Here is a 24,046-nt window from a genome sequence, read left to right on the forward strand (position 1 = left end):
CTGATCTCCAACCTCTAGAAAATGGCAAATGGGGTTTGGCTCAAGGGTAGGGCGGTAGCCTAGAGCTGAAGAGCTCAGGGACAGCGCCCAGGAGTTCAAGCTCCATGACCCACCAAAAAAAAAAAAAAAAAAAAAGCTCAGGGAAGGTTGCCCAGGTCCTGAGTTCAAGCCCCAGGATTGGTTCCTCCCCTCCTCCACTGCTGTATACACTGGGGGCTGGAAATCAAGATGCACACATTCTGAGGTATATAGACCACCATCTCCCAGGCCCAGTGGGTTCCACAGGAAGCTCCCCCAACTTTCTTTTTTTTTTTTTTTTGCCAGTCCTGGGCTTGAGCTCAGGGCTTGAGCACTGTCCTTGGACTTTCTCAAGGCTAGAGCTCTACCACTTGAGCCTCAGCACCACTTCCGGCTTTTTGCTATGTATGTGGGGTACCAAGGAATTGAACCTGGGTCTTTGTGCATGCTAGGCAAGCACTCTACCACTAGGCCAAACTCCTGGCCCCCTCAACTTTCTTTTTTTAATTGCAATATATAGAGGGGTTACAGTTATACTTGCCAGATAGTAGGTGCATTACTTTTCACACACTGATACCCCTTCTCATGTTTTTTCCCCATTTCCCTCTCCCACCCCTCCCAATCATCTTGTTTTCCCCTCTTCCCTTTCCTATTTCAAATAAACATATAAACATATATACAATATGCCAGGTAACAATGTCAGATACTGTAACAATATGAGATTAACCAAAGGGCAACAAAAGAGAAGAGAAATAACATAAGTACATTAAAAACAACAATCACACAAGAGATCCTTTCATTTAGCCTCATCCTATATGGCCTTATGTATCTACGTTTTGTGCTGTTGTAATCCTCTGCTAGGAGAGTCCTAGATGTGTACTAATTGTTATAAATGAGGGAAACCATTGAGCCTATGTTCCTTTGGGTCTGGTTTACTTCACTTAATATGATTTTTTCCAAGTCTTTCCATTTCCTTATAAATGGCTCCCCCAACTTTCTAGGAGCCCCCCTTTGCACCAGGGCAAGCCAAGGCCCCACCCAGCATACAGGCCTCACTACACCCTCAGCACTGATACCCAGGGGTCCAGGCTATGGAGGCAGAGATTTGGAGCATTTGGAGGGGAGATTGGAGAAAGAAGGGTTCTTCCGGAGATTTTTCAACCCTCACCTCTACCCCTTAGATCTGTGTGGCTCAGAGACCAGGGTCTAACCCCATTCTCCTTCAGAGCCAGCCCCTGTCTCCAAACATGGGGGCAGCCTTTGGGGCCTCCATCTCCAAACAGGTGGATGGGCCATGTAGCCAGTTGAAGAGCGCTGATGAACTGCCTGAGCCTGCTGTGGAGAGGGCGAGGGGAGGACCGGGGAGGTCCTGTGACCCCATGGAGGTGGCTAAGGACAGGAGCCTTTAGAGCAGTCTATAAATAAGAGCGTGCGTGAGGAGGCCGGAGGGCTGGTGCCACAGAGACCTAATTTGGAAATGCAGATAAGGAATCTGGCAGGGATCTCATCTGGGCAGCTCCTCCTCCACTCCAATCATCCCTGCACGTGCCTCAGGGGGCCAGGGAGGCTGGCACAAGGTCATTGGCAAGCAGCAGAGTGAGCAGGAGGAGCCAGGCCTGCAGTCCCGGCCTCAGGCTACCCTACCCCAGAGGAACCAAAAACCAAACACAAACCAAAGACCCACAGGGCAGGTATATAGGCCATGGACAGCAAGGACAGGTGAGGTCAGAAGTTTCCGAGCCAGAGCAAAAGCCATGGGTACCTCTGGGGTCTCACTCATGCAGCCACCTCTGTCCAATTCCTCCTTTGAAACGCAAAGCTGGACTAGGAGTGTGACTCAGCAGCAGAGCACTTGGACTAACGTGTGAAGCCGAGTTCAAAATCCCAGTACTGAGAAGGAAGGAAGGAATGAAAGAAGGAAGAGAGGAAGAGAGGAAGGAAGGAAGGAAGGAAGGAAGGAAGGAAGGAAGGAAGGAAGGAAGGGGGGAGGAAGAGGAGAGAGAGAGAGAGAGAGAAAGGGAGAGAGAGAGACAGAGACAGAGACAGAGACAGAGACAGAGAGTTTCCCACCAGTTTCCTTTAAAGGATGGGGAGCAGACACACCGCCTTCTCAAGGGCATCCCACATAGTGCAAGGTAAACACCTCTGTGAATCAGATGCCTGACAGGATTTAGAGCAGAGTGTGCGTGAGGTTTGGAGACGGAACAGCTGTCAGAGGCCATGACACACCGAGGGACATAGACGAGGCCTGGAAACCTGGCTTCCTCCAGCCTCAACCTCATGTTCCTTTTGAGAGAATTATTTCAGTCCAGTGCGCTGGCTCATGCCTATAATCCCTGTTACTCCTGAGGAGGGAGGATCAAGGTTCAAGGTCAGCTTGGGTAAAAACTCAGTGGGATTCTATCTCAACTAACAAATTGGGCGTGGTGGCACACACTTGTGTTTCCAGCTACATGGGAAGCATAGGTAGAAGGATTGTGATCTGAGGCTGGCTCCAGGCAAAAATGTGAGGCCCTGAAGCAAAAAAGAGCTAGAGGCATGGCTCAAGTGTAGAGCATCCACTTAGCAATCACCAAGCCTTAAGCTCAAACCACAATAGTGGTGTGAGAAAAAAAAAAAAAATGAAGACATCTAGGTGTCAGTAGATAACATCTACAATACTAGCTACTCAGGAGGCTGAAGTTTGAAGGTCTCAGTTAGGAGTCAACCTGAGCGGAAAATCCAGACTCTTGTCTCTGGTAAAAAGCTGGACGTAAAAGTGTGCTTCAAATGGTAGAGTGCCAGCCTTGAACAAAATAAAAGCTCAGGGAAAGCATCCATGCCCTTGAGTTCAAGCCCCAGGACCTGTGCACACACAAAAAGAAAAATTACTGCAAAAAGTCCATGGAACTGCTCACTTTTTCCACAAAATTAAACCTTGCTTCTCATGCAAGCATCTTGGAAATGCCACTACCTCCTCCCCCACCCCACTCACACCTCCTCAACTCAAAAAACTGCATTGCTAGGAAATGGCTCTGAGAGGTACCTCCTACCACCAGGTCATTAGAACAGAGGCAATTAAGAATAAGCCACATTAAACAAGCTAGACTAGAAGCAAAATTTAAATCCTGATGTTGGCCACAGGTAGAGGGTTCAACTCCAAAGCATCCATTAACCAAATTCACTAACCACACAGGAGCAGAGGGGTCACTACTCTATGGCCCAGGAGGAGGAGGGAACAGTTTATTATCTTTACCTTCCTGGTCTATATTCTGTCCTTGTGTATTGCCACCTTCAAATTATTTCCTTACAATTTTGGATCAGAAACAGGAATAGCCAGGCACCAGGAGTTTGCCGCTATAGTCAATCCTAACTACTCAAGAGGCTGAGGTCTGAGGATTGCAGTTCAAAGTCGGCCTGGACAGGAAAATCCATGAGATTCTTACCTCCAATGAACCAGAAAAAGGCAGAAAGTAGTACTGTGGTTCAAGTGGTAGTGTACTAGCCTTGAGCTGAGAAGCTCAGGGACAACACCCAGGCCCAGAGTCCAAGACCCATGACCAACCAAAAAAAAAAAAGAAAGAAGGAAAGAAAGAAAGAAAGAAAGAAAGAAAGAAAAAAAGAAAGGAAGAAAGAAAGAAAGAAAGAAAGAAAAAAACAAAAACAAAAAGAAAGACTGTATACATACTTATCTAGGGGCCAGGGCCAGAAGTTTGGCCTAGTGGTAGAGTGCTCGCCTAGAATGCACAAATACCTCGGTTTGATTACTCGGTACCACATACATAGAAAAGGTGGAAGTGGTACTGTGGCTCAAGTGGCAGAATGCTAGTCTGAGTTCAAGCAAGCCCCAAGACTGGGAGGGGGGCAGGAAGGGGAAAGCCAGTACTGGTGGCTCACGCCTGTAATCCTAGCTACTCAGGAGGCTGAGATCTGAGGATCAAGGTTCAAAGCCAGTCCCAGCACAAAAGAACCTAAGTCTCTCATCTCTAATTAACCTCTAGAAAATGGGAAATAGAGCTTGGCTCAAGGGTAGGGTGCTAGCCTTGAGCTGAAGAGCTCAGAGACAGTGCCCAGGCTGAGTTCAAGCCCCATGACCCACAACCCCCCCCCAAAAAAAAAACAAAACAAAAACAACCAAAACCATGCTTATCTATATATAAAATATTAGATGAACTGAAAATGTTAGAATTTTTATAAACTGTGACCTTCAGGTTTCTTGATAGGAAAAATCCTTTTCCATGTACTGTGGCTCTTCCTTTGTTTTATTTGTTTTATGTGTCAGGTCTGGGGCTTGAACCCAAGGCCTAAGTGCTGTCTCTGAGCATTTTTGCTCTAGGCTGGTGCTCTACCACTTGAGCCACCGTCCTACGTCCAGCTTTTTGTTGCTTAATTGGAGATGAAAGAGTTTTCGTAGACTTTGCGGCCCAGGCTAGCTTCTAGCTGTGATCCTCAGCTCTCAGCTTTGTCTGTAACTAGGATTACAGGTGTGTACCACCGACTTGTAGCCTCCTCTTTTTTTTTTTTTTTGCCAGTCGTGGGCTTGAGCTCAGGGCCTGAGCACTGACCTTGGACTTTCTCAAGGCTAGAGCTCTACCACTTGAGCCTCAGCACCACTTCTGGCTTTTTTCTATGTATGTGGTACCAAGGAATGGAACCCAGGTCTTCATGCATGCTAGGCAAGCACTTTAACCACTAGGCCAAACTCCCGGCCAGCCTCCTCTTTTAAATGCAGGTAAGAAGACATGAGTTTACAGCCATTTACAAGCAGACACTGCACAGGAAATCTCCTGACACTTGGACTTTTGACAGTGTTCCTTCTTCCTTGGGTGGATATTTTAAACCCATCTTCCCATGGAATTTATCCTAATGTTAAAAACATTTATGCTTTAAAGCATTTTATTGATCACTCTACTTCACCTCACTGTAAAAACAAATTATACTGAATTTTTGGATTTTTTTTTCCCTGTAAACAGAAACTTCTAAGTTTTTTCAAGACTGAGTCTTTTTGGTAATTGCATACAGTTCACTAAATGTAAATATGTTAACATTTTGATAATTTTTTTTATGTAAGCCAGGCACTGGTAACTCTCTAGTTGCTCAGGAGGCTGAGATTGGAGGATTATGGTTTGAAGCTAGCCTGAGAAGACAAATCTTGAGAAGCTCTTATTTCCAATCAACCAGTAAAATGTCAGAAGTGGAAATATGACTCAAGGGACAGAACACCAGCCTTGAGAGAAAAAGCCAAGAAAAGGCAAGAAAATTAGGCCCTGATTTTAAGCCCCAGTCCTACTACATTTACACACTCACTGCTTTCCCTCTTCCTGATTCACTAGTTCACTTCCCCCACCAGTGGTTCAGAGTTGATGCACAGTGGAAGAGGACAGCAAGCCCCAGGGATGTCGCTCTTACTTTTGTTCCTAACTTGGGAGTACACAAAAGTGTACAAGGCTATGGGATGACATGGCCTGCTGTAGTATGAGAAGCTCAGCTTATCACCATCAGGGAAGCTCTGTGTGGAACCCCACTGTCAGCCCAATGCTTTCTGCATACCCCACATCCTTGCATGGAGGGCAATAAGAAGCAACATTTTTCCTGCCCCTTCCACTCAGTGCCTGCATGGCCCAGACAACTCATAGCCAGTACTTACTGGATGGATGGATGGATGGATGGATGGATGGATGGATGGATGGATGAGAGAATGGATGAGTGGATGGATAGAAAACCTAAAGTGGATGGATACATGAGTAAATGGATTGGGGAGGGGGGGTAGATGGATAGAAGAATGGGTGGCAAAAAGTGTGGGTGGCCGGGTGCCAGTGGTTCACATTTGTAATCCTAGATAGTCAGGGGACTGAGATCTGAGGATTGTGGTTCAAAGCCTGGGCATGAAAGTTTAACCACCAGAAAACCAGAAGTGGCACTATGGCTTATGGGGTAGAGCACTAGCCTTGAGCTGAAGAGCTTAGGGGCAGTACTTGGACCCAGCTTTCAAGCCCCATAACCAACAAAAAGAAAAAAAGAAAGCATGGGTGGATGGATGAATGGATAGATGGTAGACTGGATGGATAAATAAATACATAAATACATGGGTAAATGTATAGGGGACAGATAGATAGACGGCAGAATGGATGGGTGAATGGACAGATGGATGGGAGAATGCATGGGTGGGTGGGTAAATGGATGGTTTGGTAGATGAACGTGTAGATAAATGGATAGATGGATGGGTACATGGATAAATGTGGAGGGATGTGGATAGATAGATTGCAGAATTGATGGGTAGATGATGGATGAGTGGATAGATGGATGGGAGAAGGAATAGATAGATGGGTAAATGTATGGATGAATACATGAGTAAATGTATGAGGGACAGACAGACAGATGGGTGGATGGACAGACGGATGGATGGATGGATGGATGGGTAGATGGATGGATGGATGGATGGATGGATGGACAGATGAGTGGTAGGAACGTAACTGGTCCTTCCCAACCACCTTTCCCTCAATAATCCAGAGTTAAGCTTAAGTCAGAGGACTCTGTGTCTGCTGTTAAGAAGTAAGGAAGCCTTCCTCACCACTAGAAAATAAGAAGTTATCAAGGAAGTCTCCAGTACAATGAAGGGTTAAATCTGCACCCCAGGCACCCAAATACTCACATTCAGCTGCCAGGGCTTTGGCTGCACCTCCTACACTGTCCTGGGAGTCAAAGCACATCTTTGTTTGCCTGACTCTTAGCAACTGTTGCTTTTTCTGAAGGACAAGCAGGAGCCAGCTGTCAGCCCACAAAAAGAAAAGCAGGGAAGGCTGGCCTTCAGTGAGCAGTGGTGACCCAGAAGCCAAGTCTAGATTCCAGGGGGGTCCTTCAGTCTTTCTGTGTCACTACCTGCTCTGGGGCTGAGACCCCAGAAACCCACTCCTGCAAAGCAGCTCAAAGGGCTGAGGACAGGAGGAGCCCCCCCTTCTAAAACAGTGAAAAGGTCGTTCAGAACCACAGCACTCTCCACGTAGCCTAGCAGTGTGCCCATGCTGGCTGCACTGCCCATGCAGGTGTGTCAAATGCAGTGTGATTGTGAGGACAAGAACCTGGACTGAAAACGAGCACATAATGCTGAGATACTTACCCGTGACATGGATGGCAGCACAAGGAGTACCACCCAGCCTTGCATCACAGACACGAAGCATGGGGAGCACCTCACACCATTGCATTATGGACTCCGAGCACAGGGAGCACTGCCCAGCATCGCAGTATAGATGTGGAGCAAGGGGAATACCACTTTACCGCTCAGCATTGCAATATAGATGCAGAGTGCAGGGAACACCGCTCATCTGCCTTCCCTAAGCCTTGGTTTCCCCATCAGACAAGTGGCAGGAGGGTCATCCAAGAGGATGGTGAGATGTCATGTAGAGCATGGGGTTTCCAAGGAGATAGGACATGTCTGGCCCTCCCCACAACTGGCACACCCACAACTACCCTGCCCTCTCTATCCCCAGACAGCTAATCCATTCCTTGTACCCCACTGGGAACAACTATTTTTAGGGATTAGGGTTCTGTAGCCTGGAGACAAGACCCAAGTTGCCCAGAGATGGGTAAAAATGCCTGATGACCCCTCTCCTGGGATCAGATCTCCCAAAGGCTGGAAGAGGGCAGAGGCCTAGCTTGCCACCAGGGGGCGCCTGCCGAGGTCTACCTGGCCCTGGGTTCAGGCCCAGAAGCCAAAGACCTGGATGGGCCCTCTGAAGTCTTTTCTGCTCCCTGGCAGGTGAGCACCAGAGCAGTGGCGGCCAGGCCCACATTTTCTCTGGGCACAGTAGACCCATCCTCACACCAGGTGCTTGCTGGGAGGAAAGGTCCTCTGTCACCTAACCCATGTGCCCACAAGGGGCTTGTTGGTGAGGTGAAAAGCTTGGGAGGGATCTGAAACAATACACACACACACACACACACACACACACACGCGCACACACACACACACACACACACGCATACACACACACACACACACACACACACACACACGCATACACGCACACACCAGATCCTAGAGCTGTAAAACAAAAAGCACAAAGAAACAAATCCACTCTGGGCAGAGATGGTTATATGCCCCCAAACCCAAGGCTCACCCCTCCCCCAAAACTCTGGGAGCTGAGCCCAGCAGCTAAGATGTGTTGTCATTTTTCACACTCTGTGGTAATGCAGCCCTGGTGACCCTTACTGACAAAGACTCTGAAGACAGCTCAATTGCAACTGTCAACATACTGTAGTTCTTCCAATGTACTGGAAAATTCTGGGCTTATGGAAAACTACTGCTTGCTGAAAAAGGTTATTGACATTGTTATTACCTCTCCAGGTAATGAGGTACATATGCAATCATAGTGGTCAGAAAAGTCAACCAAGATCAGCCAGGGTTCAAATATTTAGCCTCTTCTGCTCCCATCAAGCTTGGGAGACAGCTAGTTTAACCAGGCAGCAGTATCTCATGCCTCTAATCCTAGCTACTCAGGAAGCTGAGATCCAGAGGATCACAGCCCAGAAAGAAAAGTCTTCGAGACTCCATCTCTAGCAAAGTTAGTCTGGCAACATAGTTCAAACAGTAGAATACAGCTAAGTAAAGGAAGCCAAAGCAAGGCCCTAAGTTCAAATCCTGATGTCACCACCACCACCACCATCACAACAACATCAACAACTTTTCTTTTTTTGTGTGCCAATCCCATGACTTGAGCTCAGGGCCTAAGCTCTGTACTTGGGCTTTCCTCAAGGCTAGTGCTCTACCACTTGAATCACAGCACCACTTCTGGCTTTTCTATGAATGTATGTGGTACCAAGAAATCAAACCTGGGTCTTGGTGCATGCTAGGCAAGCACTCTACCACTCAGCCAAACTCCTGGCCCCAACAAAAACTTTTCGAAGCCTAATCTGCCCAATTGCCTTTGTAGTAATGCCAGCCTCAAAGTGCTATTTGCAAGGTCTAATATGACAATGTTCTTGTCAGTCCTTCTAGTCTCTGCCCTAGAGTAAGCCTGGCATTTGTGCAAGAGAAAAAAAAAAAAACAAAAACACAAATCCTCTTCATGTTCAGGCCTTTAAATATCTCTTCAGATTGAGGCCTTGCACTTTTCCAAAATGTTAATTTTGTTTCGCCGTATTGCCCAAAGGGAAGCAGAAAGTCCCAAGCCTGAGCCAAGCTAGAGAGAATCAGGGATGAAAATTCTCTTAGCAGCCAGTGGCTTCTGCATGTGACTGGGCAGACAGCATGTTTTCCCCATCACCTGAGGCCCAAAGCCAAACCGTGGAAAAACAAACTGCAGAGACAGTGGAGTGGGAGGAAAAGACGGCACAGATAGCTAGTGGGGCCTGGCCCAGGCCAGGAGCCTCAGTTTTAATTAGAGCCGCAGAGAGAACAAGGCCCCAGCCAGGGCCAGCATATGCCACCAACAGGCACTGTTTCCTAATTATCTTGTGTTTCAGCTCCCAGGGGGCTCTGCCATACTCCCTCTCCAGGCACCCTAACCGGGAAGTCAGAAAGGACCAGATGAGGGGCCGGGAGTTTGGCCTAGTGGTTAAAGTGCTTGCCTAGCATGCATGAAGACCCGGGTTCGATTCCTCGGTACCACATACATAGAAAAAAGCCGGAAGTGGTGCTGAGGCTCAAATGGTAGAGCTCTAGCCTTGAGAAAGTCCAAGGACAGTGCTCAGGCCCTGAGCTCCAGCCCAGGACTGGCAAAAAAAAAAAAAAAAGGACCAGATGGAGCCTCTGCTTTCCTCCCCAAGGCCAGGCCCTGCTTTCCTTGGGACACCCTAGGGCTCAGGAGCCCTAGGTCTTGAAGCTTCTCAGGGTACTGGCCAATCTGTGGCTCCTGGACCTCACTGGGTGGATGTGAGAATATGCTGCCCCTGCTGTCACCCTAGCCCTCACCAGGGACAACTGAATCCTGTAGAAGGGACCTGAGGGGGGGATTCTGGGGGTGAGGAAGCCCTGTTCCAAGCCCAACTTAAACATGTGCTACCTGGCCTGGAACCTGCAGGGCCTCCATCTTCCCTCTCTGGGCCTCGGAGCTCTCATGTGTACAAGCCCACATCTGGGGCAAGGTGCCCCCCGCCCCGGACCATCCTTCCAACTTGGAGGAGTCCTAGACCAGGAGCAAGCCCACCTGCTAACTCAGATACAGGACAGAGCAGGGAACCACCCAGTGCAGTGGCCTCAGAATGACCCCAGGGAGCAGCCTCAAGGTCACACCAACACCCAGGCATACAGGGGACTGGTTGCAGAGGTGGTGGTTGGGCCATCCAGGAAGAAGCCACATAGTGGTAAAGGTCACCTGACCTCACAGGTGAAGGACAGCCAGCAGATGACCATAATGAGATGAGGATGACAATGGTGGAAACAATTGTGGCAGTGATAGCAGTGAGAGACAAGACACACGTGACATTGCTGCACTACATCTTCATAACACCCCTCAAAGACCATTTTATTACCATTACTTGACCCCTGAGGCCATGGAGACCCAATATGTATGTACCAGTACCCAACTCTCTCCTTTCAAGGACATCTTAACCCCTCAGATTGTAGTATGTGAGAGTGAGTATACATGCATGCATGCGTGTATGCGTGTATGCGTGTGCGTGTGTGCGTGTGTGTGTGTGTGTCTGCATGCACAAGGGCCATTCCAGCCCAGCACTCTGCTACAGGACTCTCCACATCCTCTTTTACCCCTAACATCTTCCAGGCCACAGCTGGCTTCCAGCATTACAGTTCACCCCAAAACCTCCCCTCAACCACACACACTGACGATACCCAGAATGCCTAGTTTCTATGTGGGTAAGGATAGGCAAGATACCAGAAACCTGGTACCTCCAGGGGAGACCCCAGGCTGGAACACTGGTTCAGCTTATGGTGCCAGGGACCTAGGAGGAAATGGAGGCTGCACCATTATCTTTGAATAAAAGTGTTGGATTAAATATGATTTGTGGGGCTGAAAATGTGGCTTAGTGGTAGAGTATTGCCAGCATGCATGAAGCCCAGGTTTGATTCCTAAGTACCACATAAACAGAAAAAGTAGAAGCCTTGAGCAAAAGAAGCTCAGGGACAGTGCCCAGGCCCTGAGTTCAAGCCCAGTACTGGCAAAAATAAATATTTTTCAGTCAGTCTTGAGCCAGAATATAGAAAAAGGGTCCATTATCAAGAAAGCACCCCCATCTCACAAGTGGGTCCTTAGCCAAGGAATCTTTCTGCTTTGTCCCATCTGCCTGTGGGGACTCAGAGGACTGGGGGCAGGGAAGAGCAGCTGAGGGCAATATTCCCATGTGCCCCCAGACTGAGAAGGGATCTTGCCATCCTTCCCTAACCACAGCCTCCAGAAAGCTGGAAATTAGTGTCTAGAAAGCTGGAAACAGGAGTGTCTAGAAGACACACAGAGGAGACATTGGGGGAAAGGTCAGCAGACAGTGCCTCCTGGCCCACTCCCTTCTGGAACTTTCCTGAGTCCTCTGCCAGTTCCTTTAGAGACTATAGCCAGGAGGAGGAGCCCATCATGTGGCCATGGAAAGCTAAAAACAACAGATTCAAGGAAGCAGACGCACCGGCCTGGCTTCCTCTCCTGCCTGTCCACCTGCCTCCCCGGTCACACAATTCTAGAGTATTACAGGGAACCTGCCTTAGCCATAAATGCCCACTCAGACAGACAGGGCCAGGGAGACCCAGCCAGATGCCATTGTGTTTTGTCTATCCCTGGTCACCTCCTCCTACAGGCCCAGAGCTCCCTACCTCTACTTTGAATTGTCAAAACTGTACTAAATGGCTCAAGAGGGCTGGGCTGAATATGGGGGGGGGGGCAGGTTTACTACCAACTGCTCCCAATAGGACTTAGATGCCCTCCAGACTGGCAGTCACCTCGTCAACACCTGATGTCTAGTGGTGTTGGGTGTTGGGTGGCCCTGGCTGAAAAGCCCTTTTTAAAAAAATTTTTTTTGGTGGGTCATGGGGCTTGAACTCAGCCTGGGCGCTGTCCCTCAGCTCTTCAGCTCAAGGATACCACCCTACCCTTGAGCCAAGCCCTACTTTCAGTTTTCTAGAGGTTAACTGACAATAAGCCTCGGGTCCTTTTGTTTCAGGGCTAGCTTTGAACCTTGATGATCAGATCTCAGCCTCCTGAGTAGCTAGGATTTACAGAGCCACCAGCTGAAAAATCTATTTTACTTTTTATTTATTTGTTTTTATCAGCCCTGGGGCTTTGAACTCAGGGCCTCCTAATCTCACTTGGCTTTTTTTTTTCAAGGCTAATGATCTATTAGTTCAGTCACAGCTCCACTTCTAGCTTTTTTGTTAGTTAACTTGAGACAAGAGTCTCATCAACTTTCCTGCCTGAGCTGGCTTTGAACCATGATCCTCAGATCCTAGCCTCTTGAGTGGTTAGGTTGATAGGCATGAGCTACAGTGTCTGGCTGAAAAACTGATTTTAAATCTGAGTTCAAATCAGTGGTGACTGAAGAGCTTTCCAAAAGAAAATGACTGGGAAAAAGTGTCCTAACTGGGTGTGGTGGCTCATGCCTGTAATCCTAGAAACTCAGGAGGCTGTGATCTGAGATTGCAGTTCAGAGCCAGTCTGGGCAGTAAAGTCTGTGAGAATTTTTTTTTTTTTTTTTGCCAGTCCTGGGCTTGAGCTCAGGGCCTGAGCCCTATCCTTGGACTTTCTCAACACTAGAGCTCTACCACTTGAGCCTCAGCACCACTTCAGGCTTTTTCTATATATGTGGTACCAAGGAATCAAACCCAGGTCTTCGTGCATGCTAGGCAAGCACTTTAACCACTAGGCCAAACTCCCGGCCCTCTGTGAGAATTTTATCTCTAACTAACCACCAGCAAACTGGAAGTGGCCCTGTGGCTCAAAGTGGTAGAGAGCTAGCCTTCAACAAAAGAGCTCAAGGACAGCACCCAGTCCCTGAGTTCAAGTCCCTGACAAAAAAAGGGGGGAGTGGGCCCCAAATACCCAGGAACCAGAGACATGACACCAAGCAATCATACAATATACCCCAGGGACTTCGGCGTGTGTAAAAGCCACCCCAGGTGACACTAAAGAAGCACATTTGACTGAGTTCATGCTTAATGTTTCTAATTATTTATTGGCTCTACTTCCTGAGCATGACCTTTGAACACTTCATGACTTGTAGCGTCTCTTGCTCTCGAATAATATAGCTTCTGCCCATTGCTGAGACTTGGTGGCCCCGAGGACAGGAAGGGGACCCAGCATCCTGTAGTCTCAGTAAAGGCCAGGCATGACTGGCATATGGAAGATGCTGGAATATGCAGCCCAGTGACCATGTCTTCATATGACAGATTCAGTATCAGAGAGGAGAGGTCCAGACCTGAGATTCAAGAACTCTGACCCTGGCCAGGGTCCAAATGTGTCTCCTGAACTGGGTCAGGGATACAGGAGGCATTGTGTTTCATACCTGCTTTAGTTCCAGAAAGTGGTGACCCTCTTCTCCAGGAGCCAAAAACCTCTATGACTTGCCTGGTGACTTCCACTGGAGGCTTAGAGGGGAGGCCAATGTCAACCAGTGACAACCAGTGACCTACCTTCTTTCATTGTCATCAAGGTGGGCAAAGAGCACGTTTCTGGAGATGGCTTTAGCCAGCGCAGTCATGGTCTTATAGTCCTTGGGAATGACCTGTGGGGAAGCCAGTGAGGTCAGGATGGGGTCAGAATCCTGGTCCATCATAGAAGGAAAAGGCTTGGGCCAGTGTTCACTTCCTAGATTCCGTTTGGCCCTGGGAACCCCCGCCATGACTTGAAATCTAATGATTCTGTCCTTGGTGTTGTGCTGAGCTCAGGTGATGCTAAAAAGACCCAGTGTGAGAGACATTTCACTATATATATACATATATATATATATGTATATGTGTGTACACATATTGTATACTATATATTATATACATATACTTTATAGATAGTATATATAGCATATATATACTATATAGAATATATAGTATATAGTGTATATATGGCATATATGGTAATATACTACATAGATATCTACATATACTATATAGATAGTATCTATACTATATATAGTATATATACATATATATAAATGATATATATATATTTCTTAATAAATAAAAGATGAGAAACCTGGCTCAAGAGGCAGCCTGGACATTATCTAAAATTTGGGATCATTGTTAACTGGCTCTGCTAGGATTCCCAACCACCTAGAAGGTACCAGAAGACAGCCAGTCCCTGGGGCTATGTTTTGCTTTTATCTTAAGTACTGGTGTTTCAACTCAGGGCATCAAAACCATTCTCACATTGCCTGTAATTCTGGCTACTTGGAAGATGGAAATCAAGAGAATTTCTGTTTTAGGTCTACACCAGCAAATGTTACTAAGACCCCCTTCTCAACCAATAACAGCTAGGCAACGTGCCTTAAGTTGGGCCTTAATAAATAGCTGGGCCTTAAGCTCATGATCCTCCTGCCCCAGCCTCTCAAGAGGCAGGATGACAGGCATATACCCCTATTCCTAAACTCACAAAGACTACCCCAAAGGCATGTTAAACTCTCACTGGCAGAGACGATAGTGAATTCTACCCTAGTCACAATCACATCTCCTATGCCATGTGGCTCTGACCTCTGGATCGAAAGAAAACTGAGGTTCCCAGGACTGTCAGGACTAAGGGAGGGGTTGGGAAGGGGCTCACCTTCCTGACATAAGAGACAGCATCCTCCTCTGTGTAGACTTCGGCACTCACTCCTCCCCGCCTGTGGCGTGCTTTCACCACAGGATTTGGGGGTGTTGGGGACACTTCCTCATCATGTGAGTCTGACTGGGAGTTCGACTTCTGCCGGGCCAAGATCTCCCGGTTTTCTTCCTGGGTGGAGCAAAGGAAGAATGGAAAGGAGAGAAACAGCTGTCAGGGTGATGCCAAACACACAGTGACTCTTCCAGGAAAGCAGAAAACCTACACAACAGGTGTGGTGGAGCTGGAGGACTCATTGGTGGACCAGCACTTCCCCTGTGGCCCAGCAGAAGGTCTATGATTGGTCAAAGCACAATCCTTCATTTGCATGAAAGTCTGTGCTGTGATTGGTGTACACTTAGTCCTTTATTTACCTGAAAGACTGTGTCTCCTGAAGGACTATGTCATGGTTGGTGCATACATAATCCTTCATTTGCATAGAGGCTACACCATGATTGGTGCTACTATAACCCTTTATTTGCATGAAGAGCTATGTAGTTGATTGGTACAAAGTTACTCATTTTCCTGACTGTGCCAAAATTGGTGCAAGTACAATCCTTCATTTGCACAAAGAACTGGGTCCTGATTGATATATACATAATCTTTATTTGCCGAGGGCTGTACTATGATTGGTGCAAATGCAATTCTTTATTTGCACAAATGGATGTGCAAACATAATCTTTTATATACATAAGGAAAGGACTGTTCCATGGCTGGTGCAAGCACAATCCAAGTAAATGAAGGGCTATATTCGGAGGGCAAATGTTACCATACAGTTTCTGGAAGAACAATGGGACCTGAGAGACTGGTTCATACTTTAGGTCATATAGATCTGTCCTCTGTCCATGTGAGTTTCCGCCATTGGTGATGAGTACCTTCCCCTGCACTTCCAGAGAGGGGTCTTAGCTGTGGGTGTTACTTGTCCTGAGCCTCAATTTTGCAGACACCTGCAGTGGCCAGAGAAGAGGCAGCCACAGATACCAGAGTCCCACAGATAACAGCCTTCTCTGCTACAAGCATCACTTGGTGTCCCATCAAGGCAGAAGAAGTTGAGCAAGGGCTTGAGATCCCACCACAGCCTCGCTCCCCGTTAGCCTGGCAGCTGGCACCTATCCAGGTACCTAAGGGGCAGTCTGTCCCCTGTCCCCATCCAAACTGACAATACAAGGTGACAGATTCTGCTCATAAGCAGCCAATCTTGGTCCTGTGGGTTGCTGGGAACAGAGCTCACTCACCCCATGTGGCACCTGCTTTGCATGTACCCTGGCTCATTCCATTTAACTGTGTCTTCATATGTCATAGGATACTCAGCAAAACCAAACCCGCAACTGTTCCATGAGGTTCTAGACAGTTGTTTTAAAAAAAAAAATCTTTGATGGGATTTCAAGAGAGAAGATAGCAGGTAGGTGGCATATGACTTCCACCCAGACGCGCCACTAAAATGAGAGTAACATTAAAATATGTGCGTATGTAACTCTACAATGACAGGGAGGATAAGGTTAGAGATGTCAAGGAAAGAAAGCAAAAGATTCCTAGAAAACAGACATCCTAGGGCAGATGGAGTATGCTCTTGGCTCCAGGAACCAACCAACTTGCCCTGCAGAAGCCATCGGCTAAGGTATCAGAGGTGACTAAGAACAGGACCCTAGCTGGGTGCCTGCATCCAGCAAACCTCAGATGTCATATAACTGCGTTCTAAACATTTCAGTATGAATCTGGGAGAGGTGGCTCATGCCTTGAATCCTAGCTACTTTGGAGGGAGAAATGGGAAGGATCAAAGATAGAAGCCAGCCTAAGAAAAAAAAGTAGCTCACACCTGTAATCCTAGCTACTCAGGAGGCTGAGAGCTGAGGATCGTGGTGCAGTCAGCCTGGTTACAAAAATCCATGAGACTTTGATCTCCAATTAACCACCAGAAAACAAGAAGTGGTGTTGTAGCTCAAAGTGGTAGAGGATTAGCCTTAAGCAGAAGAGCCCAGAGACAATGCCCAGGCCCAGAGTTGAAGCCCTATGATGGGGAAGAAAAAAAAAGATACAAAAGATAAAAATTTCGGAGAGTTTCCTTTTTAAACAAGCTGGGTCTGTCACTCCAGCTACCTGGGAAGTGCAAATAGGAGGCTCATCATCCAGAATGACCTAGAGAAAAAGTGAAATCCTACACAAAATATAGCAGAAGAGGGACTCTTATCTCCAATTAGCCACCAGAAAATCGGAAGTGGTGCTGAGACTCAAAATGGTAGAGTGCTAGCCTTGAGCTTAAGACCTCAGCACTCAGGCCCTGAATTCAAGTACCGAGACAGACAGACAGACAGAAAGGAGAGTGAGAGCGAGAGAGAGGAAGGAAGGAAAGAAGGAAGGAGGGAGGGAGGGAGAGAGGGAGAAAGTAAGAAAGACAGAGGGGGAAAAAAGGAAGGAGGAAGGAAGGGGGGGGCTGAGAGTGCGGCCTAGTGGTAGAGTGCTCACCTAGCATGCACAAAGCCCTGGGTTCAATTCCCTGAACACACAATAAAGGCTGAGAATGGTGCTGTGGCTCAAGTGGTAGCCTTGAGAAAGCTCAAGGACAGTGACCATGCCCTGAGTTCAAGCCCCAGGACTGGCAAAAGAAACAAAAAAACAAACAAAGAAACAAAGGAAGGAAGGAAGAAAGAAGGAGAGAGTGAGGGGAGAGGAAGGGAGGGAGGGAGGGAGGCAGACAGGCAGGCAGGAAGGTGGGAAGGCAGACAAAATACACCAGCCATAGCCAAGCGCTGGTAGCTCATACCTGTAATCCTAGTTACTCAGGAGACTGAGATCTGAGAATCATAGTTCAGAACCAGCTCAAGCAAGAAAGTCTCTGAGACTCTCAGGTCCGATTAAGTAATAAAAATCTTGGAGTAGAACTGTGGTTCAAATGGTAAAGAACCATCCAGGCAAATAAGCTGAATGAATGTGAAACCCTCGGTTCAGATCCCACTATGTACACACACAACCTCACATGTAATGAAACAAGGTCATATGACTAGAAACTCAGAGAAACAACAGACAATATAAACAGACCCTACAGTGAATAAACATCATATCACTAGTAGATACAGACTTGCAAATAGCTTTGCTCAAATATTTGAGGAAATAAAAGGTGAGGTTGTAAATGCTGGCACAGAAACAAGAAAAAATTAGTGAAAGCTAAATGGAAATTCTAGATCAAGTATTTAAAAAAACCCACAATAACAGGAACTCATAACTCGGTGATGGACTTAATAGCAGATGAGAAGTACAGCTGAGAAAACGAATAACTTGGAATGCAAGTCAAAAGAAAACATCTGGGCTGAAGTACAAAGATACAACAGGAAAGACAAAGGAGGAAAGCACAGAAGAGGATCTGAAATCTGGATAAGAAGCTCAAATATACATGAAATTAGAGTTCCAGATGGAGAGAGAGAAATAGGGTTACAGCTATGTTTACTGAGATGATAAAATTTTTTTCCCTGAACTAACAAAAGACACCATGAACTCACAGTCTTCATAGTCAACCAGGGACCTAAAGACAGAAAACACAGGGCCGGGAGTTTGGCCTAGTGGTAGAGTGCTTGCCTAGCATGCACGAAGACCTGGGTTCGATTCCTCAGCACCACATACATAGAAAAAAAAGCCAGAAGTAGTGCTGAGGCTCAAGTGGTAGAGCTCTAGCCCTGAGAAAGTCTAAGGACGATGCTCAGGCCCTGAGCTCAAGCCCAGGACTGGCAAAAAAAAAAGACAGAAAACACACTAACAATGCAAGCAAATGAATAGGTGCTGGTGGCTCACACCTATAATCCTAGCTACTCAGGAGGCTGAGATCTGAGAGTGGAGATTCAGAACCAGCATAGGTAGGGAAGTCTTCGAGACTGTTATCTCCAGTTAACTACTAAAAATAGCTGGAAGTGGAGCTGTGGCTCAAGTAGTTGAGTACCAGCCTTGAGCAAAAGAGTTCAAGGATGAGACCCAGGCCTAGTTTAAGCCCTAGGACTGGCAATAAACAGCAAGGCTGGAGATACGTTTCAATGTTTTAAGTAATAGAGGGCCAGCCTGGGTGGAGGGATGGATGGATGGATACATAAACACATACAAAAATAAATATACACAGATAGCCAGATAGACAGATAACCAGGCAGATAGATAGATAGATAGATAGATAGATCGATCGATCGATCGATAGATCGGCAGGCTGCATAAGAGACACATAACTGGGTGTGCACCCCAAGGGGGAAAACTTAGGAGGAGCTAGGATGATAGGAATGAGCCATCAATGCTCACACAGGACCCTCCTATGTCTACTTCCCCATGGTAGCTCAGATGACAGCCACACACAGCTTTTTTTTTTATTTTGCCATTCCTGGGCTTGGGATCAGGGCCTGAGCACTGTCCTTGGACTTTCTCAAGGCTAGAGCTCTACCACTTGAGCCTCAGCACCACTTCCGACTTTTTTCTATGTATGTGGTACCGAGGAATCGAACCCAGGTCTTCGTGCATGCTAGGCCAAACTCCTGGCCCCCACAGCTTTTACTGTTGAGGTAGGATTTGGTAAACTTTTTTTGCCCAGACCTCAAATCCTCTTAATATCCAACTCCCAAGTAGCTAGTATTACAGGCATGAGTCACTGTACCCGACTTCTGTTTTGTTTTCCATATGGCCAATGTGAACTATTAGGTTAGTAAGCCAAAGACTATAATGAGATCATGTGATTCTGCTAACAATGTGGCTTGGGACAATGTGGCTTGGAATGTCACAGACACCTCCCGTCACCCCTGCAACCACTTTAAAATGTCCTAAGCTGTGATGGTCTGTTCCCATAAGGGACTCATGTTAAGTTGACAGGAGTCAGGTCTGACTGCCTCAGGCTGGTGAGGACAGCTCTCTGTGGGAACCAAAGATGCCACCTGCAGATGGAGCCTCACTCTTTGAGGTGATCTGGGCTTTACCTGCCCTGGCACAAGAATGGTTTTTCCAGCTTTGGCAAGTGCCAAACTGAGCAGGAGGCTGTCAACTTCCTGCCTATGAATGGTATGCACACCCTCCCCTGACAATGTTGTTGATGTTATTGTTGTTGTTATCTACCCAAGGAAGGAGAAAACATTCAGGCAGGGCTGGAGTCTAAGGAGATTTCTTTTTTTTTTTTTTTTTTTGCCAGTCCTGGGGTTTGAACTCAGGGCCTGGGCACTGTCCTTGGATACTTTTTGCTCAAGGCTAACGCTCTGCCATTTGAGCCACAGCACTATTCTTCCTCCTCCTCCTCCTCCTCCTCCTCCTCCTCCTTCTTCTTCTTCTTCTTCTTCTTCGTCGTGGATCATGGGGCTTGAACTCTGGGCCTGGGTACTGTCCTTGAGCTCTTCAGTTCAAGACTACCACCCTACCCCTGGGCCTGGGTGTTGTCCCTGAGCTCTTCAGCTCAAGGCTACCACTCTACCCCTTGAGCCACAGCATCACTTCCTATTTTCTAGTGGTTAATGGGAGATGAGAGTCTCATAGGTTTTAGTGCCTGGACTGGCTTTAAACTGTAATCATTCAGATGTCAACCTCCTGAGTAGCTAGGATTACAGATGCGAGCCACCACACATGCCTGGCAATTTTTTTTTTTTTTTTTTTTTTTGCCAGTCCTGGGCTTGAGCTCAGGGCCTGAGCACTGTCCTTGACTTTCTCAAGGCTAGAGCTCTACCGCTTGAGCCTTAGCACCACTTCCGGCTTTTTTCTATGTATGTGGTACTGAGGAATCGAACCCGGGTCTTCATGCATGCTAGGCAAGCACTTTAACCACTAGGCCAAACTCCCGGCCCCAATTTTTTCTTTTTTAAGTTAGATATTGACGGCTTACACCTATAATCCCAGCTTCTCAGGAAGCTGATATCTGAGAGTCTTGGTTTTAAGCCAGCCTTGGCAGAAATGTCTGTGAGATTCTTACTGTCAGTTAACCAGCAAAACAATGGAAGTTGAGCTGTGAACCAAATGCTAGAGCATCAGCTTGAGTGAAAAAGCTAAGGGAGAGCAAAAAACAAAAGAAGAAAAGGACTGGGAGTTTGGCCTAGTGATAGAGTGCTTGCCTAGCATGCATAAAGACCTGGGTTCGATTCCTCGGTACCACATACATAGAAAAAGCTGGAAGTGGTGCTGCGGCTCAAGTGGTAGAGCTCTGATATTGAGAAAACCCAAGGATAGTACAATGCTCAGACCCTGAGCTCAACCCCAGGAATGGCAAAAAAAAAAAAAAAAAAAAAAAAAAAAATCATCTGTATAGGGAGAAACTGCAGAGTCAACCTGGAAGAGGGAAGCAGCTTGGGGCCCCAGATACAGGAGTCAGGGCAGATGGAGTGGGTCGGGCTTCATTTAAGGAGGAATGAGTTATAGGAGGTTTTCTCTTAAGAACTAGAATGAATATGTGAGCTCCTCCCCAGGATACCCACACATACCTAATAGGTCTAAGCGGGTGTCCCATCAGGTTGAAAACTGCCAGCAAGACTCACAAGCTACCCAAACAGGTGGATCACCTCCCATGAGAGCTGGTAAGGTCCTGAACCCCTGAAGCAGAGGCAGGGCTTCCTTGATGGCTGAGACGCCCATACCCCAAGAGAGACCCAAGGAACCCAAGGCTACACAAAGCAGTGCCAGCTCCAAGTATGCTTTGATTTCATCTTCTAAAAAGATTTTCCACTGTCAGAGGGTATCTAAGAAGGGAAGCTGGCAACCACTGCCCCAGGACTTGCAAAATAATACAGGGGGCCAGGTGCTGGTGGCTCACATCTGTAATCCTAGCACCCAGGAGGCTTTGAGGATCACAGTTTGTAGCCAGCCCAGGCAGAAAAATTCATAACCAGCAAAAGGCAGGAAGTGGAGTTGTGGCCCAAGTGGTTAGAGTATTAGCCTTGAATGGAAAAGCCAAGGGAGGTGGAGAGACACTGAATTCAAACCCAGTAGTAGAACAGCAATAACAAGACAACATCAGGAGGTGGAGAGAGCTACTGACCTTTTCAAGCGTCTCAAAGTGCTCCCGGAGGAACCTCATGGGGCGGTCTGGCTTGGCGATGCATAAGTGCACAATGCAATCTTTGAGCACCTGCTGAATACTGTGCTTCTGAACGTAGAGCTCGCATCCCTTCAGACTGTCCTCCTCCTCCAAGTGGAAAGAGGAGGGAGAGGCCATGATGAATAGGAAATCTTCCTTCCTGTGGAGAGAAAGGAAAACCACATAGGCCTTAGTAGGAACCTGGGGAGTGCACTGTTGGGGCTGAGAAATATGTGGTATTAAGCGGGTATAAGGGAGGTGCTGGTAGATCATACCTGTGATCTTAGCTACTCAGGAGGCTAAGAACGGAGGATCTCTGTTCAAAGGCAGCCTTGGGTGAAAAGGCTAAGCAAGAATACAAGGCCCTGGGGCCGGGAGTTTGGCTTAGTGGTAGAGCGCTTGCCTAGCATGCATGAAGACCCGGGTTCGATTCCTCGGCACCACATGCATAGAAAAAAGCCAGAAGTGGTGCTGAGGCTCAAGTGGTAGAGCTCTAGCCTTGAGAAAGTCCAAGGACAGTGCTCAGGCCCTGAGCTCAAGCCCAGGACTGGCAAAAAAAAAAAAAAAAGAATATAAGGCCCTGAGTTCAAGCCCAAACCCCAGTAAGCGCGCGCGCACACACACACACACACACACACACACACACACACACACACACACACAGTTATTTAAGAGCTTGTATTTGAGGGAGCTAAATCTCTAGTTTAATAAACAACGCCCAAACACCTTAACCATGGAATAGACATTTGTGGGGATGTAAAATGTTCAAATGGACATTCTTGGTGATCTGATCTGGAACCCTTATTCTGCTTCTGAGGAGTCTGTGATGAGAGGAGTGTGGGACACTGCACCCCAAGGTGTCATATTGGTTTCTCTGGCCTTTATATGATTTCATTTTCTTACACACACACACACACACACACACCCCACACACGCCTCCTAAACACAGATGTGAAATGAAAATGTTGTCACGACCTAGGGAGGGGAGGGGCCAGAGATGGGGGTGCTTGAGATGTTGTCAAAGGTTAGGAAGGCCTGCCTGGCAGGAAAAAAAAAAAAAGAATGGAAAGCAGCTGGGGGTGGACCTGGAATAGCAGGTCCAGTCACAATGGCCCTGGTCACCGCCTGTGTGCGCGCGTGTGTGTGCGCGTATGTCCCTGTGTGTGTGCGCGCGCGCGTGTGTCCCTGCATGTGTGTGTGTGTGCATGTGTGTGTGTGTGTGCGTGCGTGTGTGTGTGCATGTGTGTGTGTGTGTGTGTGTGTGTGTGTGTGTGCAGGGGGCTGGGACCCCGAAGGCCCAGAAGCTCCGGAGCTTTCACAAGATGCCCAACCCCACCTTCCCCAGTCCCCCAGCTCGGCCTGGCCTCTGTGTGGTGGGGACCCTCCCAAGACAGCGCTCCCGGGAGCCCCAGAGCCCCAGGCCCAAGAGAGGAGCCGATGGCGCCGCCCCCAGCCCGAGTCGGGGGCGCTGGGCGAGCGGGTGTCCTGCCAGGCCCGCGCTCTGCGCCCAGGCTGCGGGCCTCCCTCCTCCCCAGGTGTGCCGCGGCCCGCCGGGGACCTCCTCCAGCTCCAGGCAGGACGGGAGGGGGGGGGATCCACACGCAGACCCCCCAACCCGGACGCCCCACCCCAGTACCTGGAGACTCCGGGGTCCGAGGCGGCTGCGCAGGGACGGCGGGGCGCAGGGACGCTGGGATGGCGAAGGCGGCGGCCGCGGGTCCCCCCCGCAACCACGCGGCGCCGCCCTGCGCCCGCCCCGCCCCGCCTGTCCCCCCCCCCTCCGCCCGCGTCTCCCCTCCGACCCCCAGGTCCCCTTGCTCTTGGCTGGCCTTCCTCTCCCCCTTGTCACCCTTCCGCTTGGCCTTCCACCGCACCCGGCCCCCCACCCCCTCCACTTCTGCCGTGGATTGGGGGTGAAGGAGTCACCACGGGTGAACCCAGCATTGTTGGGGCCGGGGGAGGCTCCAGGGGACCCCCATCCTGCCCCCCAAGGGAACACCCTCCTCCTCCTTGCTGGTCTGGGCTGTGGTCACTTGGAGGTGTGGCCCCCAGTAGCTTGGACATCCACAAGACCAGTAGCAATAGGAAAAGGAATGTTCTTAAGTTTCTGTTTTTATTTGTTTTTGTTTGTGCCAGAACTAAGGGCTTGAACTTGGAGCCTGAATGCTTATCCTGTAGTTTTGTTGTTGTTGTTGTTGTTTGTTTTCCTGATGTTTTTTGTTTCACTCCAGGTTTGGCGCGCTACCACTTAAACCACAATTCCACTTCCAGCTTTTTGGTGGTTAATTGGAGGTAAGAGTCGCATGGC

At 48.1% G+C, this 24,046-nt stretch overlaps 1 protein-coding gene across 1 annotated transcript in view; it reads right to left on the reverse strand.

Annotated features, from left to right (window-relative positions):
- The window catches only part of Prkar1b (protein kinase cAMP-dependent type I regulatory subunit beta), an 86,078-nt gene extending 62,620 nt beyond the window's left edge, over positions 1 to 23,458 (reverse strand). Inside the window, exons 1-4 of the mRNA XM_090324103.1 lie at positions 23,375 to 23,458; positions 21,700 to 21,898; positions 14,688 to 14,858; positions 13,568 to 13,659 (exon numbers count right to left, since the gene is read on the reverse strand). Of these exons, the coding sequence (XP_090180229.1) occupies positions 13,568 to 13,659; positions 14,688 to 14,858; positions 21,700 to 21,876 (440 nt within the window). The 5' untranslated portion in view covers positions 21,877 to 21,898; positions 23,375 to 23,458. The remainder of the gene's footprint in view (positions 1 to 13,567; positions 13,660 to 14,687; positions 14,859 to 21,699; positions 21,899 to 23,374) is intronic.
- Between the last annotated feature and the right edge of the window lie 588 nt (positions 23,459 to 24,046).

This window comes from Megascapheus bottae, chromosome 34, assembly GCF_031878675.1.
Source record: "Megascapheus bottae isolate mThoBot1 chromosome 34, mThoBot2.hap1, whole genome shotgun sequence".
Lineage (NCBI taxonomy): Eukaryota > Metazoa > Chordata > Mammalia > Rodentia > Geomyidae > Megascapheus > Megascapheus bottae.